The 20,199-nt window shown below is 45.1% G+C and overlaps 1 protein-coding gene across 8 annotated transcripts in view; it reads right to left on the bottom strand.

Moving 5' to 3' along the window:
- The window catches only part of VAV2 (vav guanine nucleotide exchange factor 2), a 480,427-nt gene that overhangs the window by 90,516 nt on the left and 369,712 nt on the right, over positions 1-20,199 (bottom strand). For 5 of the 8 annotated variants that reach the window (XM_082264462.1, XM_082264463.1, XM_082264466.1 and 2 more), the window contains 11 exons: positions 15,916-15,997; positions 15,301-15,433; positions 12,771-12,880; positions 5,028-5,129; positions 4,730-4,818; positions 4,280-4,296; positions 3,715-3,765; positions 2,898-2,919; positions 1,379-1,506; positions 1,229-1,294; positions 17-51 (listed from right to left, as the gene is read on the bottom strand). In XM_082264462.1, the coding sequence (XP_082120588.1) occupies positions 17-51; positions 1,229-1,294; positions 1,379-1,506; positions 2,898-2,919; positions 3,715-3,765; positions 4,280-4,296; positions 4,730-4,818; positions 5,028-5,129; positions 12,771-12,880; positions 15,301-15,433; positions 15,916-15,997 (835 nt within the window). Of the gene's footprint in view, positions 1-16; positions 52-1,228; positions 1,295-1,378; positions 1,507-2,897; positions 2,920-3,714; positions 3,766-4,264; positions 4,297-4,729; positions 4,819-5,027; positions 5,130-12,770; positions 12,881-15,300; positions 15,434-15,915; positions 15,998-20,199 lie in introns of all 8 variants that reach the window. The other 3 variants (XM_082264465.1, XM_082264468.1, XM_082264464.1) reach the window with 2 other exon arrangements.

Consider the following 20,199-nt stretch of genomic DNA (forward strand, 5'->3'; position numbering starts at 1 on the left):
GGTGTCCCGTACCTACCAGGGATATTTACTGTAGTCTGGGCGGATCATCGGCTGTAACAGAACACAAACACTACATTTTAGGTCTGTTTAATACAAATTGTTTCACAATACAATTCTTATATAGTCATGTGAGATTCTTGCAGCCAAGACTCTTTTGAAGCCAATGTCAACTTCATGTAACATTTTCTTGTGGTTTATTTTTCTCTTTTCCTAAAATACTTCTCTTTCCCTCTTGTTATGTTTCCTTGTTTTTGTGCCTGGACTCCCCTGCCAAACGTGTTCCCATCTTGGTGACCTATACACACCTTTTGTGTACAGGACAAGTATGGTGGCTTGCATCACCCTAGCCTGACTGTAACAAGTCGTACAGTACAGTAGTAATTTTAAAAAGGCCTGGATTATTTTTCAAATGCACAAAATATAACTGAATACTAATATTTATAGGTAAAGTTGATCCAGGATTGCCTCTTGGGGAAACAGCTTTGTTTTTTTTTTTTACCTTTTCTTGGATCATCTGTGGGTATAGGATTGTCTATATGGAGGTTTTCTATTGGTGTGTGTTTGTATTTTGTTTCTCTCTGTGTGTTGAACTGGATGGATTTTTTTAACCAGACTAATTATGTAACTATATACATGGTACAGCTCACAACAGACCCAAGAAAGAGCAGAACATGTGGATAAGGCTCCGTTCACATCTTGGCGTCCCGTACAGTGATTCTGCCCGCGATCCTGAATCACGGCAAATCACGGGATGCCGGTGTGATTCCCATCACTTTCAATGGCACCCCAAATGCGGCGCAATTTTGCCGTGATTGTCGCCTGATGAATTGCGGGACGCCTTTTGTCCAAAAGAAGTTCTTGTGCTTCTTTTGGGGGACGGGCTTCCCACGATCCTGTTTGCACGATTTTACTGCGATTCGTCGGGCGACAATCGCCGCAAAATCACGCCGCGTTTGGGATGCCACTGGAAGTGACAAGAATTGCAGGTGCATCCCGCAATTTGCTGCGATTCGGGATTGCGGAGCGCCAAGATGTGTACGGAGACTTAATATGATAATGTCATTAAGCCCTGCCTATATTAAGTGTATTCTAATCACTCCCTAATTACATAAGATAAATATTTACAAGGAAGAGGTATATGGAAACCTTAGCACATATGGAAAATATCACAAAGTGACTGGCTACCTGTTTGTACAGTGAATGAGGCAAGTTGCAGTATGGCACTTACCACAGGACAAGGCTTAACCGAAGAGCTGGGAAAATATCCTGATTTTCTAGTCAGTAGCAAGCGCCCCTGTTAGGAGATAAACCCATTGGTCATCATCTAGACTTGGTGGCTAATGGCAGATTTTATCTCAAGTTGTAATTGTGCACCTACCTCCCACCACGAAGAATCTGGGTCGCCCCTCAGTAGCTCAATCACCTCCCCAGTTTGGAATGTTAACACTGGCTTTCCCGGAGGAGCAGGGTTTCCATAGTAATTCTGTATCGCTACCATCTTGGGTCCTGGCATCAAAAAGGCACCATAATCATAAAAGGTGTAAAAGTGCAGAGAGAGAAACATTATCATACAAATGCAAGAGTGCAAAGAGAGGACAAATACAAACGGTTGGAGTTCTTTTTTTTTCCACCAATATTTACTGGCTGAATTAACATTCCGTCTGTCTGGAACTGGTTGCTATGCTAATGGAGAATAGAAGCCAGTTACAATCTGAAGGAGATAATGTCTAGCTTCTCTTATGTGAATTACCTGAACATCAAAAAATTCTTATGTACACCACGTATGTGCAGTGCAGATACATAGGCTTTTGTACAACTTCAGTTAAGGAAGCAGCTTAAATCGCTAATAATGGACATTTTTTTTTCTTTTCAGAAAAAAAAAAAAAAAAACACATGACGTCAGTCCAGCCATGGCAGCATTAAGTCAAAGGGACACTCAAGTCAAATGCGAGATGTATGCAGGAGACAAACGTCAAAAGCACTTTTTCATCCCTGCTATGTTCCTAGGAATCCATAATCCACAAATATGTTGCAAATGTTTTAAGGGTGGAAGCTAACAACTCTACCCATCAGGGCTGTAAAGAAGTACTGGTAGGAGGCTGTAGTTCCACCAGAGGTCAAATAAATGCCCTACCAAATTGGGGAACAGGATAATTAATTTAAACTTGTTCAAACCACAGCATATTACAATTATGCAATGCATATGTGCATTGCGGTGCATTGTCAGTATCGTTTTTATTTCCACGTCAACACACCTATACATTTGGGTATAGTGCAGAGAACTCCAAGTGCTCTGTGAGTTAGGCCCCTTTCACACATATGGTCCGTTCAGTTCATCAGTTCAGTCACGTCAAAATGTATCAGTTTTTCCATCCGTTTTTTTTACATCCACTACCAATGAAAAAACGAAAGAAAAAACTGACTGTTTGTCCGTTTACATCCGTTTTTCGTCCGATCCGTTTTTTGACGGATGAAAAATAGGGCATTCATCCGTTCCAAAAAATGGACATTGAGGGAAGCAGATAAAAATGGATGTTAATGGATGATCATCCGTTGTCATCCGTTTTTACATAGAGATGCATTGATGTCCGTTTTTCATCCGTCAACGTATGGATGAAAATGGACAAACGGACTGTATGTGGGAAGGGGCCTTAAGGTGCACTGTTTTTTTTTTTTTTTTTAAATCTCACAGGGCCTTTTTGTGCACTGAGGTGCATTGATAACCCATTGGTTGCCAAACTAAATGTACCTCATTGCACAAACTCTAGTTGTAAACTAAGCAGGTTTTCTAAATAGTGCTTGCATTGCTGCATTTAAAAACAGTGCAAAGCTCTCTGGGAGCTGCAAAAAACAATTAATAAGTGCATATTTAAATATGAATAAAACTGTGGACCCACCAGATACTGTGATTAGAGGATCCTATGAGGAGAGACAAACACAAATTAAGGTGTTAAAATTGTCTATTTACAAAATAAGAAGTAACACAATTTTACCAAACCCACTTTTCTATTCTGTATTATAAAAGTGACCGCTCAAATTGCTGCTTGGCTACATTTCCAATAATGCTCCACCAGCTGTAATCCTGAGGTTCTTTTAATTCTGTGAGAATTATAAAAAGGAGCAAAGAATGCCTCAGACTATACAATGATAATTTTTTGCTTGTAACAACTGTTTGATAGGAGTCTACCAACAGCAGGTGTGAGGATTTCTCCCCTCCGAGAACGCCAGTTTATATAATAATGTAGTGTTTGAAAACAAGGTGTTAAAGAGCTGTTTATGTTGTCTAGCAGCAGTGCTTGAGAAGCAGTTTTAGTCTACAGTGTGCCAGGCTCAAGTAAAAGAGAGACAAACTGTATGGGTTCTGAAGAGGGGTGGGTGACAACATGAAAACCTGGGTGCTGCCAGAATTAGAATTGTCATCTTTTATTTACAAAAGGAGAGGAGAAAACTGTCAACTAACATCCTCTTTGAAGTCTGACTATCTGTGTGATTTTCATGCTGGTTGAGCATACTGGGCATTGTAGTTTAGAATAAGGTGAAGATTTCCAGCCCCAATAAGAATAATAATTAGAGGTGTCCAGTCATTAGAAAGAAGAATTGCTCAGGAAGCCACAAGATGCCCATATAAGACCAAGAACAGGACAGATTGGTCAGCTTAGAGATTGGATCAAGGAAGCTATGATTGGATTCACTTAACTGCTCCTATCTACCCACCTGATTTGCCCCTGGGGCATTAGAGGCACTTGAAGAGAGAATGGGTGGAGCCTATGTGACAACATACAACAATGTCCGGTTAATTTGATCCAGAGACATTATTCATCTAATTAGAAGGATAAACGTTGATACACCAGGGAGCCCTGAGTGCACAGACTCAGGAGACAGAACTCCTGTACAGCTGACATAACTCCACAGTGTAGCCAACAAAAGGAGCAAAAAAATCCAAAGCATATAAAACAAGTGGGCAATAAATCCACTGAATATCATAAGGTAATTAATGGTTTGCTAAGGTGGTAATCTTAACACACCAAGATGGGTACAGACAGACACAGCATAGGGCCTTCTCAGATACATACCAGTACATTGTTAGCAAGACCTCACAGCTTTTGATAAATTGACTGATAAAAGCTTGGACACAAACTACTGAAGAAATAAAAGTATCACAATTTACTGGGACACACAGGAACTTGTAATTCCTTATCAGCTATGAGGTGCATGTAGGTCATGATAGATTAGGGAGCTCTTATATAGATCTAGAGGGACTTACAGAATGATATCTTACCATGTCATCACTGGGACCTGAGAGGGGAGAGAACACAGAAGGATTATTGCAGAGTTCTCAGAACGTTTGTCTTCACATCTCAGAACTCTTCAGGCTGACATCTCTGCTACTTGCATGGGTGGCTTTCGTTACATAACCCCAGAAATAGATTGTATTTCCCCAGAAAGAATGCACACTGCCACCAGCAAGAGAAAGGGCATAAAGGGTAGTGCTACATGACTAAAGCCACAAATGAGTCACACATACAAAACTGAGCACAACATACTGTAAAGTAATACTCACAACCTTTTAAAATGTGACATTTTATTGGCTCCCCCAGAGCTCTCTTCCTCCTTTACAGCCACTAGAGTACCTTCTTTTCTCATAAATCAGCTTACACAGCATCCCCTTCCACTAAAAGCCTATCAGATGGCTAGACTTGTCCTACCATACTACCATACTGAAACTCACCCATTTTACACGGATGGATCGTTTCGAGGCACTCTTTGTGTACACCGACCCCACATTTAGAGCAGTAGTAGCCCTGGTAGAATGTGCCCCTGTCAGAGAAATGAAAGACTGTCAGATATCACTCAGTATTCATTGTGCAAAGTTGCTGCTTTTTGCAAAGCAGAAAAATTCTAAAATTGCTATTTTTTTATGATTCTCCTGAATGAAAACATTTGTTCAGTCTGCAAGGATTCACAAATTAGCAAGTCTGTAAATCCTCCTTAATTGTCACAGGCTATAAAGCTGACTGCCCACCCACCTCAGAAACATCTTACAGGCTTTACAGCTAGTTGTCTTTTCAAAGGTGAACATCTGGAAGTTGTGGTGGTTGGCGTTGGCTTTCTCTGGCTTGATGTTTGACCTGACAAAACAGAAAAATTACCAATCAGAAAAGGGAGTTTTCCTATTCTATTTCTTTCTATAATTCTTCCAGATTATAAGAATGCAGTGGCATCTCTGCGGTACCAGGACAAGGCCAAGCCCCACTGAAATTATATTGCAAGCTTGAATATGGCTGCTTTTCAAATTGTCCACTTTAAATAAATGGATTTTTTGTAAGATCTTACCGTAAAATCCTTTTCTCTTAAGCTCATTGACAGACGTAGTCTTCTTGATTCTCAAGAGCTGGGTTATGTTGTCTCCGCAGGAGTAGGACTAGGCAGAAAGACAAAACGTTCTGGCTCCACCTTAGGGGTAGTCCCTGAGGGTATATCCTCCCTCTCTCTGCTACAGGGAATCAGTTCTGTTCTAAAGCAGTAACAGAGAATTTAACCCAACCCAACTCAATGATAGAGGGGCGGGTACTACGTCTGTCAATGAGCTTAAGAGAAAAGGATTTTACGGTATCTTACAAAAAATCCATTTTTCTCTATCGCTCATTGACAGACGTAGTCTTCTTGATTCTCAAGAGCTGGGACATCCAGAAGCAGTGCCACAAATGAGGGGTGGGATTGACAAAAATCAAATCCAATCTAGAAGGCCCAACCGGTGCCAAACTAGAAGTTTTAAAGGCTCATTATAAACAAAGAATGAGACTAAAAAGAAAAATTTCCAACGGAAAAAAAACCCTCGAGGCAGACCACTGGTCTCCTCAAAAGGCGGCCTGCAAAACCTTGCGGCCAAACACGGCATCAGATGATGCCATTACATCAACTTTATAATGTTTTGTAAAGGTATGCACCGACGACCAGGTAGCCGCCTTGCACACCTGGACCACTGACGCCTGATGGCGAAAGGCCCATGACGCACTAAGCGCCCGAGTGGAGTGCGCCTTAACAGGGAACGGGGGCTCCCGACCCTTAATAGAATAAGCCTGTACCACCGTCTGTCTGATCCATCTGGAAATGGTCGCGGCAGATGCAGGCAACCCCTTTTTGGGTCCATCCGGGATCACAAAAAGTGAATCCGTCTTGCGAAACGAGTCTGTCGTTTTCAAGTATACCCTGATCGCCCGGACCACATCCAAGGAGTGTAAAGCAAACTCCCGAGGATGACTGGGCTTAGGACACAGGGAAGGTAATACAATTTCTTCATTCAGATGAAATTCTGAAACCACTTTTGGTAGGAAGGATGGATTCGGACGAAGAACCACCTTATCTCTATGAACCACCAGATATGGTGAACGACAAGATAATGCGGCCAGTTCTGACACCCTGCGTGCAGAAGTAATAGCCACCAAGAAGGCCACCTTCTGGGACAACGTAGGTAGAGGAATCTCCCTAATATCTTCAAAGGGAGGTTTCTGAAGAACCGACAACACTAAATTAAGATCCCAGGGTGGTAACGGCGCGCGCACTGGCGGAACCAGATGTCGCACCCCCTGGATGAAATTCCGCACCAAGGAATGAGTAGCCAAAGGCTTCTGAAAGAAGATAGCTAATGCTGAGACCTGACCCTTGATAGTACTCAAGGCCAGTTTCTGCTCAACCCCTTGTTGCAGAAAAGCTAATATTCGACTAATCGAATAAGACCGTGGACGGAACCCCAGAGGTTCACACCATGCAATGTAGGACTTCCATGTACGATGATAAATCTTTCTGGAAGTCGCTTTCCTTGCTTCAACTAGAGTAGGAATAACTGAAGCTGACAAACCTTTGTCCTTCAGCACCTGGGTCTCAATAGCCAGGCCGTTAAAGCCAGCGATCGTAAAGCAGGATGGAAGATCGGTCCCTGAGACAGTAGGTCCTCCCTGAGAGGAAGTCTCCACGGGACGTCTGCCACCAGTCTGACCACGTCGGCGTACCAAGCTCGACGAGGCCAGTCCGGAGCTACCAGAATTACTGGAATTCCTTCCTCCTCTATCCTGCGAAGAAGTCTTGGCAGTAACGCGAGAGGAGGGAATGCATACATTAGCTGGTATTGCCCCCACGGGGCGATCAGTGCGTCTGCGGTCTCTGCTAGAGGATCGCGGGAGCGAGCCACGAATCTCTGAACTTTCCTGTTGAATCGTGATGCCAACAAATCCACATCCGGGGTGCCCCACCGTAGGCACAACTGGTGGAAAACGTCTGGATGGAGGGACCATTCCCCCTGATCCAGAGTCTGACGGCTGAGATAATCTGCCTGCCAATTCTCCACCCCCGGAATGAACACCGCAGAGATCGCTGGAACAAATCGTTCCGCCCAGCGAAGAATGCAAGCCACTTCTTTGGCCGCTCGGACACTCTTGGTGCCCCCCTGGTGATTGACATAAGCCACGGCCGTGGCATTGTCCGACTGGATCCGAACCGGGCTGCCCTGGAGCTGCTCGGTCCAGTGAATCAGACAAAGTCTGATCGCTCTCAGTTCCAATACATTTATCGGCAACCTGGATTCTTCCGGGGACCAAAGTCCCTGGACAGATAACTGACCGAGAATTCCTCCTCATCCGGATAGGCTGGCATCCGTGGTCACTATCGTCCAATATATTGGCAGAAATGACTTTCCCTGGCTGAGCATTGGAGACCGAAGCCACCAGACCAGAGACTCTCTGGTCTGTTTGCTCAATCGGATCTGATTGTCCAGGGATTCCGGATTCCGATTCCATCTGAGAAGAATCTCTTGCTGAAGAATTCGGGTATGGGACTGGGCAAATGGGACTGCTTCGAAGGAAGCCACCATCAACCCCAGAACCCTCATGCAAGTCCGAAGGGAAGACCAGCTGTTGGATAGTAACAACTGGACTGCTGATTGAATCTTTCGGAGTTTCCCTACCGGAAGGAAAACTCTTGTCCTGACTGTGTCTAGAATTAGACCCAGATATTCGAGCCTCTGGGTGGGAACCAGAAATGACTTTTGCTGGTTCACCAGCCACCCGAATTCCTGTAAAGAAATCATAGTAATTTCTATGTTTTGTAGCAAGGTCTGAGGAGACTCTGCATGAAGCAGAAGATCGTCTAGGTAACCAAGAATCGATATGCCTCTTTGGCGCAGTAGTGCCAACATTGGGGCCAACACCTTCGTGAAGACCCGAGGAGCCGTGGCGAGACCGAAAGGTAACGCCACGAACTGATAGTGGTTCTCTTCTACGGAAAAGCGTAGAAACCGCTGATGTCCTGCGAAAATGGGAATGTGAAGATATGCGTCCTTGATGTCTATGGACGCTAGGACATCCCCTGGATGCAGGAAGGCTGCTACTGTGCGAATGGACTCCATTCTGAATCTTCTTATGTTGACAAAAGAATTGAGTGCCCTTAAGTCCAGAATTGGACGCACTTTGCCCTCTTTCCTGGGTATTGTAAATAGGTTTGAATAAAACCCTTGAAAACGTTCTGTCCAAGGAACGTGGACTACCACTCCTTGTTGTAGTAAATCCGTGACTGCTCTCCGCAGATCTTGTAAACGATCCGGGGATAGTCGAATATTGGAAGGGAAGAATCGCGCCGGTGGGAGAGATCGAAACTCGATCTTGTACCCTGACCTTACGATTTCGCAAACCCACTTGTCCGGGATTCTGGAAAGCCATGGATCCGGGAACCGGCGAAGACGTCCCCCCACCCCAGTTATGGGTGGGGGCGCACCTTCAGGCTTTGGACGATTTATCTTCAGGTCTGGAGGGGGCGGGCTTTTGCTTGCCCGACCAACGACCCCTGACGCCTCCTGAAGGAGCTTTGGAGGACTTAATTTTTTCACCCGCGGGACGAAAAAACCTCTTGTGAGCAGAAAAAGAAGGCCCTCGTCTTTGACGAGTTCCTTTACCTTTAAAATTTTGCGGTAAAAAGGTGCTCTTTCCACCCGTGAGATCCTTAATGATCTCATCTAAGTTGGCTCCAAATAGACGCTCTCCTAAAAAGGGGATATTAGCCAATGCTTTTTTGGAACCTTGGTCGGCTAACCAACCTTTTAGCCACAGTGTACGCCTGAGAACCACTGCTGAGACTGATGCTCGCGCCAATAATGGAGTGGCGTCTAACGCCGCATCACATACAAACTGTAACCCCTGTATCATTTGTTCCAACAAATCTGATACCGCCTGAGGGACCTCTTCTAAGTCCGGCGTAACCACTTGGTCCATTCAGTTACAGCCTGCGAAACCAGACCAATAGCTATTATAGGTCTGAAAGCTGATCCAATCAAGGAAAACATGGTGCGAGACATAGCTTCTATCTTGCGATCCACTGGATCTTTAAAAGACGGAGCGTCTTCTAGAGGAATAACCGTGGCTTTATTCAATCTAGCAATTGGTGAATCCACCACAGGTGGTTCTGTCCATTTCTTAATGAGGGTTTCCTCAAACGGATAACGCCTGTTAATGCGTTTAGAAATAGTAAAAGTGCGTTTTGGCAGACGCCATTCTTCTTCGATTGGATTGCTAAAACATTTGGGCAATGGAAAAACCTTTGCCACTTTGATGCGTTTTTTAGTCCCAAAAGGGATTTCAGTTTCAGCTATTTCCGACGGAATACCCTGTAATCTTAAGGTTTCTTGAACAGATACAATGAGTGCGTTTATCAACGCTTCCTCTCTGGCTATGGCTGATGCCGAAACATCCTCCTCACTGTCTGAAGAGACAGTACCCGAGACACCAATCCCAGATGAAGTACCTGCAACTGCAGAAATAGGCTCAGAGTCTGAATCCGAGAGGTTTCAGATAATAAGGGGTTAGGCGGGGGTCGCTTTCTTGCGCCCTGTCCCTGACAAGCCACTTCCACCCGGGACACAAAAGTTTCCATAATAGCTGACAATGATTCAATCGTCAGTGGGGTGCTGGAGGATCCTGCAGTCCCCTCGAGGGGATCCGGAGGAGATACATGAGTGGCAGGGTCCATGTTAATTTAGGACACTTTTGCCAGAAAAAACAAAAAAACTTTTTTTTTTTTTTTTTATGTGTCTCCCCCTAGCGCAATAGCGCCCCTCAGAGTACCTGCTTCTCGATCCCCACAGAGAGAGAGAGGGACCCCCAAGGCTCACCAACCGATGCAGTGAAGTTTCCAACCAACTGCAGTCAGCGTCTGTCTTTTACAGACTGGAAGGAGCTGTTGCTTTTTCCCGGGTAGAAGGACGTGGCTCCGCCCCCTGTGTACGCCTTCCGGCGTTCCCAGCTCTCCACGAGGTAGCTGGGCTCATGAAACATGGCCGCCCCCATACAAGAGACATAAGACTCCAAAAACATGGCGGCCGGCGTGACCTGAGGACATACATGCACTTGGTCTACGGCAAAATGGCGGCGGACCGCCGAAATCGTTTTCCCAGCACATCCACCTGCATCTCTGCTAAGTGGCGATATATGGATCTACAGGAGATACACTACAAATAAGGTAGGATTATACCTCCTATGTCTGCTGTAATGTTACAGTCTGCTGGGTAGAGTGTTAGCTCTCAAACCAAGTCCACTTCCCACAAACACATACTGTATTTACAAGGGGGACTTTTTAGTGTCAGATATATACTGACCATGTATGGAGGGGCCCATAATTCATACTGCCTCATAACGAGGAAAGAAAAAAGGGAACGTTTACTCACCATACCAAACCGACAGGCACCCTCTCTTCACAATACCCTCTCCACCGGGGTGGGGGGTTGTGGACCACTCCGGACACCTCGACTCTCTGGTTCCTGGCGTCCAAGCGAGACTTTTAACTCGCAAGGTCAGTCCCTCCACTGGGACTCCGTCGCGGCCGACCCAGCGCGGAGCTCTGGTCTGCACGCGCTCGTAGGCAGAAACCGGGGTGACCACTGGATCTCAACATCCAGCCCATCGCCCGGCCCCGCATACTTACTTGAATGTGTCGCGGCCGACCAAGCGCAATGCAATGGTCTGCGCGCGCTCGTAGGCCGGCTGGGGTGACCACAAGTGTCGCCCAGTCCGGCGTTTTTGCTTGAAGATCTCACAGGAAAAAAACACTGGAGAAAAACTACCTAAAAAATGTTTTTTCTAAAGAAAAAAATCTTGCCAGGACCAAAAGATCCCAGCAAGGAACTTAGGTCCTTACTCCTGACTAGACAGAAAAAAACTGATTCCCTGTAGCAGAGAGAGGGAGGATATACCCTCAGGGACTACCCCTAAGGTGGAGCCAGAACGTTTTGTCTTTCTGCCTAGTCCTACTCCTGCGGAGACAACATAACCCAGCTCTTGAGAATCAAGAAGACTACGTCTGTCAATGAGCGATAGAGAAAAGGAAAGACCAGTCACAGTTCTGCTGACATGATCCAATCACATTGTATCTTTAGCTGCAGCAGATCTGACTGGTTGTTCTGGATAAAAGCCTGACATCTGACTGGCTGCTTCAAACTATGGGGTCAACCACTCTGAAACTTTAAAGGGTAAGTTCACCTTTGGTGTTTTTAGGGTGGAACATGTTCCCAATGCTGCAGTTGCTGCCCCCACCCCCCGTGACACGGCCGAGTCATTAATTCACAGAGTTCTGTGTAAGAATGAACTACAAGTACCAACATCCTTTGCAAATGTTGGCTTGTAGTTTCTCAATGAACTGGAGCACCGTGGTAGTCAATTTATTCTTCCTGTCCGCATATCTGCTTGCCCATAGGGAATATACAGGCACACAGATACACAGACAGGTTTGCAGGAGAACTGCATGACAGCAGCGCACTGCTTTAAAGGCTCCAAAAAATAGGTTTCTGTGAGAAAAAATGTTGGCCAATCTAACTTTTTCACAGTTTTATGATTTTATTGCATAAACAGAAAAGCAACACTGCCCCACTAAACAATATAAGACACAAGAAGAGCACAATGCTGTCACTGGAAGTCTACCAACAGAGTGCAAACCTTAGACTAAAGCTGACCATACATGGAACAGATTTCCATTGGTTCCTAATGAACCAGGCCAAAATTCAAACAGTGGGTGGCCCTACCAGCACGTTCCCATCCATCATCCCGCTGGGCAGAATATTTTCAACAGAATAGCAGCTGCATCCAATCAGAGTCAGTCATTGTTCAGCTATTCTGGGAGCTGCGGGTGTGCACTCTCAGAATACGATACCATGCAGGAAAGATTCCTCCATCTATGCCGTTTAGGGTGGATGGGGGAATCAAGATTTTTCTCACTCAGCCTGTGGGGCTCAAAGTCTTAGGACCAGTTCACACCACATGCAGTCCAGTGCATTTTATTTTCTGCATCAATAATGCGTGGAAAGTAGGTTATATGGTTTGCAATGGCATAGTTCACACCAGTGCACTGGAACGCGGTAAACACATAAAAAATGCACCGAATGCACTGGAACGCATCAAAAACACACCAGACTCCAGTACAGTGGGGAAAAAAAAAACACCCAGAAATGCATAAAAAATGCACCGGAACGCGTTAACGCGTATGCAGAAATGCATCCGGAATGGATCTGGAGTGCGTTTTACAGTGTATGGCTAGCTTAACACTAAACTAAGAGAAGCAGTTATGCGTACTTTGATCTGTGCAGAACTACAGTGTAGCAAGCAGAGCCTGCTGAAGTACTGTGCAATCTCCTGATGTCGAGAACATATAAGCACAGAGATAACCAGCCTGGCACTGAGGTGTGTGAAAAATAAAAAATATTACAACAGTTAAGTTTAAATTAAAAAATCTTGTACATTGCCATTTCAAACTGCTCCATCCACTTCCTCTTCATATCATCTGTCTTGCAGAAGAACTGGAAGCCCTGCTTCCCTTGTAGATGCACCAAGAAGAAGCCGTATGACCACTGCAGAAAGAGAGAGCAGAGATGGACTTACATCTATCTGAACTCCTCCACAGACAGAAGACAGTAAAAAACACGGCCCATTGAGAGACAGAAACAAAGATGCTTAGACATGCTGGGATATTTACTGCAATAACTGCTAATAAAATACTCTAGGAACCCGATCATAATTACATTATGACAGATCTTTCACTTTGATCTTAACATTTTTTTAAAGCAGACCCTTCAGCAACTTTATTGTGACATGTCAGGATTTTATTTATGCACACTTATAAACAGCAACAGTATTCTTTTTTACAAAAAGCTCCACCTTCTATCAATATAAGTCCCTGTTCACACTGACAATCAAAAGCAGGAGCTTGAAGTACATTTTTACCTCTCCTCATACTCCTAGTAAAGCAGTCTGTGATTAAGAATATGCACAGCACACAGTGCTGTTCACATTATCAAAACATGAAGAGTTTGCATCTCGTTGCTGTGCTTCATAAATTAAGTGTCATGTAGAGTTTGGAAAGCTTCTCAACTTCTTTCTATGCAAGTCTATGATAATGCACCATAAACTCACTGGCATGTGTTTGCAGCGAGTTTGCAGGGAGTTGGGCCTTGTTCACAAGCAGCAAAGAAAAAAAATCTGGGGAACTTTTTCAGCGCTTGTCAAACTCGTGTCTAAAGCACATAGGGCATTTGGGAAACACAGATTATGATTAGGCACTGCTAGATGGTGTGAAACGTGTTATCTGTTGCTATACATCACTCTTCTGTACACTGTGGATTGTCGTGATTTATGGATTAATAAAAGGTGACTTTATAGAACTGCAGCCATCCAGACTTTCTTCGCATTGGAACTAATGCAATGTACAGGGCCAGCACTCTTTAGTGTGCAGTGGTGGTGGAATAAGCAGAGCCTTATCTTGAGTGGTGTCTCACCTATTGCACCTATGGCACTTGGGGAGCGTTTTTAACGCTTTAAACACAACACAAAGTCAATGGACTGCACACTATTTTGGACTATCAGCACTTTAAGTGGACTATTTTGGACTGCACATAATTTCAATTTTTGCACATTCTTGGCACTTTATACATATTTGTGGTTTTTAAATATATGTATATTTATTTATTAGCACAGCATTGTATATTTGCATATGTGAGCACTTTCATATTTTGCACAGATAGACCTTAGGGTGTTCACCTTTATATACCTGGTAGCGCTGTTTTAATGTTGTTATTCCCTTATTCTTAGTTTTTTCTAAGTGTACAGCTGCCGTAGGTATTATTATTCACATTTTATAATTTCACCATATCTTTTAGCGTGGGTTTTAATTTCAGATTTCTTACAAAGTCAATGAGCAACTCGCATTGACTCTATAGGCGTGTTTGTTAAGCGCCAGTATTAAGTGTAAACAAGGCCTAAAGCAGTCCCGAGCACCAGTTCAGTGACTTTACCTAGGCTAGGATCATGTCATCAGTGTGCTACACACAGGAAGCATTTTCTGAATCTTCTCTCCCAATAACCACGCAGACTGTACATTATAACTTTGAAACAAGTAAAAAAGGAGAAGAGAGGATCCATGTCAGATATTTACAAACTTAATCCAAGAAGTGTAGCAGACACCAGAATTTACATAATTGTGGCATCTTAGTCAAAGAAATAGATTCTGACCCAGGGTGATGCCTGAACAAAGATGGCACCATCCTGGAGAAAAATATAACTTGCAGGCATTGCCAGAGGGAGTAGTGTGATCTATGTGAGATGTAATAAATACACGTTAGGTCCTTTATAAGAACATTGCATCTCTAGAAAACGTCAGGATTGTTCAATCTAGGGAACTGGATTTTACAATTAGACTGATGCCGGAAACACTCTGAGCTGACATGGACCAGGATCCTGTGCCAATATCTATAGAACAGTATTTGATGCTCATTCCAGAAAAAGCAATGACACCATCTTACCATTTTGCCATGTGACTTGTGGATGCATAAAGAGACCAGAAAGAAACAAACGTTAAACATTGTGAACGATAACAGGTATAGGCATGAAACATAGCTAGTTTTATTAAAAAGATTTACACTGTTTTATGATAAGGAGCTACTGACTTCATGTTCTTGTGCAGAAAAACACAGGTCACTGCACATAGTGTGAATGGGCACTTACAGTAAATTGTTAGGTACTACAATGCAATCAGTTCCTCAGACGTGCACCAACACTTCCACCTCACTCGCCAGGGTTTGACATGGATTTTGGGGGACAAGGACGCAGTGGCTGGCTAAGAATTGGCATCTGAACCATATCTGGGATTCACTGCTAAACAGCTGATTTGGAACTCGCACTGGACAGGTGTGAATCTAGCCTAAATGCTCCAGCAGCCTCTTATCTTAGAATGTGATGATGTAGAATGGATACAACCCCCTCCCAGATTATTTACCTTCTTGATGTCTTTGTTGTTCATGGGGTCATCTGTCATTTTATGGGACAGCAGTTCAATGATTTCCTTCAGCTCATAGTTGTACCCTTTTCGCTTACACACAATAACAACTTTATCAAACAGGAACAAATACCTGATAGGGAGAGAAGATGGCAAATGACAGACAGCAGTTCATGAACAATAAAGGCCAGCTACTGACAAACAACTACATACACAGGTGAAACACATCATTTTACCAGACAAAAGACTTGAAAAGTAATGCTCATGTGATCCTCCAGCCCCTTGCTGTGCTGTCTGGAGATTACAACATTTTTCAAACACTGAATTTCTGTAGGCTCTACCCACAGCCAGCAATGGCCTACTCATGGAAACAATATACTGGTAATGCCCACTCTGAGCTGTTGCTTTCTTGTAAGTACCTCCCTCTGGTACCCATTAGCTGCTCAGTTTTTATTTTTCTTACCTTGCACACCTTACTACTGAAAGAAAGCATATAGAGTGCCATAATACCATTAACATAATAGCAGGCTGGAGCTTACAAGATGAAAATCAGGAAAGTGCTAGAACCTATACATTTATCTGGACCTCTACATCTTCACAACCAGCTGGCCTCACCTGTCCTGTTTCCCCTGGTTGACCATTGATCGGACCTTCAGTTCTCCATCTATCTTTGGTCTTCCAAACTCTTCCAGTTTTACTTGCTGTTGGAAATTTATAAAAAAAAAAAAAAAACTGTCACACCAAATTAGATCGGACATGAACACATTCAGTATGACCACAGACAACAATTTTGCTTTTAAATTTGGGGGCTAAACTGCCATATTTTACATATCTGTTGTAGAGAGCACAATTCGTGTGACAAAATCCAAAGCAGCAAAGAACATTCTGGTTACTGCACAACCAGAAGAAGCTCAATGGATGAAGATGCATGTATTTATCATCCAGCTTATACAGTTTGAGGTGGCAGATGGAGGTTTGGAAGGTGTCAAACGGCAGCAAGAGCACCCTTATGATACCAGTGGAAAAAATGGATTTTTGTAAAATCTTACCGTAAAATCCTTTTCTCTTAGCTCATTGACAGACGTAGTCCTCGGTGATACAGCACCTTCGGGTTATGTCGCCTCCACAGGAGTAGGACTAGACAGGAAATAAAATGCTCTGGCCACACCCTAGGGGCAGTCCCCGAGGGTATATCCTCTCTCTCTCTGCCACAGCAAATCAGTTATGTCACAAAAGCAGTGTTTAGAGAATTTAACCCAAGCCAACTCAAAAACAGAGGGGCGGGTACTACGTCTGTCAATGAGCTAAGAGAAAAGGATTTTACGGTAAGATTTTACAAAAATCCATATTTCTCTATCGCTCATTGACAGACGTAGTCCTCGGTGATACAGCACCTTCGGGTCGTCCCAGAGCAGTATCACAAATGAGGGGTGGGAAAATGGAAATCAAATCCAAATCTAGAAGGCCCAACCGGTGCCAACTAGAAGTTTACAATGCTCATCCTTAATGATGAGACTCAACAAAAAAAAAATTTCAAACAGAAAAAAACCCTCGAGGTAGACCACCGGTCTCCTCAAATTGCGGCCTGCAAAACCTTGCGGCCAAATGAGGCATCCGCCGATGCCATCACATCAATTTTATAAAATTTTGTAAAGGTATGTACCGACGACCAGGTGGCCGCTTTACATACCTGGACCACTGACGCCTGATGGCGAAAGGCCCAGGAAGTACTGAGCGCTCGAGTGGAGTGCGCCCTAACAGGGAACGGAGGACTCCGACCCTTAATAGAATAAGCCTGTACCACCGTCTGTCTAATCCATTTGGCAATAGTCGCGGCAGATGCAGGCAACCCCTTTCTGGGGCCATCCGTGATCACAAAAAGTGAATCTGTCTTACGGAACGATTCCGTAGCCTTCAGGTATACCCTGATTGCCCGAACCACATCCAAGGAATGCAACACATGTTCCTGATGATGATTGGGCTGAGGACACAAGGAAGGTAGTACAATATCTTCATTCAGATGAAAATCTGAAACCACCTTTGGAAGAAAGGGTGGCTTAGGATGAAGTACTACCTTATCCCTATGAATCACCAAGTATGGGGACTGGCATGATTAAAGCAGCCAGTTCTGACACCCTGCGTGCAGAAGTGATAGCCACCAAGAAGGCCACCTTCTAGGATAAAGTAAGCAAGGGAATCTCCCTGATGTTTTCAAAAGGAGGTTTCTGTAGAACCGACTAAACCAAATTAAGATCCCAAGGCAGTAAGGGCGCGCGGACTGGTGGAGCCAGGTGCCGCACCCCCTGGATGAAATTCCGCACCAAGGACTTGGTAGCTAAAGGTTTCTGAAAGAAGATTGCTAATGCTGAAACTTGACCCTTGATGGTGCTCAAGGCTAGCTTCTGCTCAACCCCTTTTTGCAAAAAGGCCAATATTCGAGTCACCGAATAGGTACGTGGAGGAAATCCTAAAGATTCGCACCAAGCGATATAAGTCTTCCATGTGTGATAATAGACTCTGCTGGAAGTCGCTTTCCTTGCTTTAATAAGGATAGGAATGACTGAAGCTGACAACCCTCTGTCCTTCAGTACTTGGGTCTCAATGGCCAGGCCATTAAAACCAGCGACTGTAAAGCACAATGGTAGATTGGTCCTCGAGACCGCAGATACTCCCTGAGACGCAGTTCCCACGGAACGTCCGCGACTAGCAAGTCCAAGTCGGCCAGGCCGGCTTGACGAGGCCAGCCTAGAATTTCTAGGACCACTGGCACTGACGGGATTTGAACCAGGCGTCCCTAGAGCTATCTGGCCCCGACCATCCGAGAAAGTCTGGTCGTTTTCTGTTCCCACACATTTATCCGACACCTGATTCCTATCAGGAACGGTGATCTCTCCTGGTTGAATCTCAGGGACCGAAGTCACCCGGCTAGAGGCTTCTTGGTCTGTCTGGTCAACCAGATCCAATTCCTGTGGGGAATTGAGACTAATCTTAGGAAAAGGTAAAGAAAAAGATCTGTTCAGGGAACGGTGACTACCGCTCCCTGTAGTACTTAAATGTTGGAAGGGAAGAATCGCACCGGTAGTAGTAGTCGATGCTCGATCTAATGTCCTGAATACCGGTGAAAACGTCCCCCCACCCTCAACCCGGGTGGGGGCGCACCTTCAGGCTGTGTAATCCTTTGCTTCGGGTTTGGCTGAGTGGGTCCTCTGTTTGTCCGACCAGCCTTTCTTGAACCCTCCTGGAGGAGTCTTGCCTTTCCCGCTTGTTCCAGCCAGGCGTGCGAACCCTTTATGGGCGGTAAAGAAAGGTCCTCGCTTGTTGCGAGGTCCCTTAGCTTTAGCAGCCTGTGGCAAGAAAGTGCTCTTGCCCCCAGTGGCATCCTTAATGATTTCATCTAGGGTGGTCCCAAATAGGCGATTCCCCTGAAAAGGGAGATTCGTCAAGGTCTTTTTGGAACCTAGGTCAGCTGACCAGCATTTTAACCACAGCACACGTCTGAGGATTACCGCTGACATAGATGCATGCCCTAATAGGGGGGTAGCATCCAAGGCTGCGTCACAGACAAACTGTAGCCCTTGTATAATCTGTTCCATCAAATCAGATGTTCCCTGGGGAATATCTTTTCCCCTAAGGTCTTGGCGTACCAATCTCGCCCATTCCGTTAGTGTCTGGGAAACTAGACCAATAACAATTACTGGTCTAAATGCTGACCCTATCAGGGAGAAGATAGTGCGGGACTCTGCTTCCATCTTTCGATCCACCGGATGCTTAAAGGACGAAGTGTCCTCCACTGGGATAACCGTGGCTTTATTCAGCCTGGAAATAGGTGGATCCACCACTGGTGGTACCGTCCATTTCTTAATGAGGGATTCCTCAAACGGATAGCGTCTAGCAATACGCTTGGAAATAGTAAAGGTACGCTTAGAATGCTCCCATTCTCCTTTAATTTTATTACCAAAACACTTGGGTACCGGAAAAACCTTCACCGTTTTGATGGGCTTGTTAGTACCAAAGGGAATCTCTGTTTCAGTTGCCTCTGCCGGTAAAACCTCAAGTCTTAAGGTTTCCCGCACCGCCACAACTAGTGCATCCACCAATGCTTCTTCCTGAATTATGGCGGAAGAATGAACGTCCTCCTCACTGTCTGAGGGAGCTTTACCTGAGATAACAGCCCTTGCAGAGGGACCTGCAGCTGCAGTGACCATCTCTGAATCTGAGTCAGAGGTGTCAGATGATATAGGGGTAGGCGGGGGTCGCTTTCTTGACCCCCGTCCCTGACAGGCCGCCTCCACCCGAGCCACCATAGACTCCAAAACTGCTGTAAATGCATCCATACTCTGTGCACCGGCGGGTCCTGTGGCCCCCTCGAGGGAAACAGGTGGGGGTACTTGTGTGGCAGGGTCCATGATTATTCCAGTAACTACCCGGAAATTCAATCCAAGCTTAAATAAAAAACTTTTTTTTTTTTCCCAGACCCCCAGCGCCACAAAAGCCCCTCAGTGTTACCTGCTAGGGATCCCTATCGATCGAGAGAGAGAGAGATAGACCCCCAGGCTCACCACTTGATGCTCAGAGTTCACTGCAACAGGTTACAGCGCTGTGTCCACAAACAGGAAGTCTTTTGGCTGGCTGCCCGGGAAGAAAGGAGGCGGCTCCGCCCCTCTGCACGCCTTCCGGCGCCTCCCCTAGCTCCACGAGGTGTTTGAGTCACCTCAAACATGGCCGCCCCCATGCTGCAGACACGAGGCTACGCCAAAATGGCGGCCTCGTGCGATCTACGGCGGTCTGTTACAGCATAGCTGCGTCCTGCAGAGTAACTAGGCATCGCAAAATCTTTCTCTCATGGAGATCAGCTTGACCGGCGGTACCGAACCCTGGCGGAACCGCGTGGCCATCGGG

Source organism: Pelophylax lessonae, assembly GCF_965119305.1.
Source record: "Pelophylax lessonae genome assembly, chromosome: 7".
Classification (NCBI taxonomy): domain Eukaryota; kingdom Metazoa; phylum Chordata; class Amphibia; order Anura; family Ranidae; genus Pelophylax; species Pelophylax lessonae.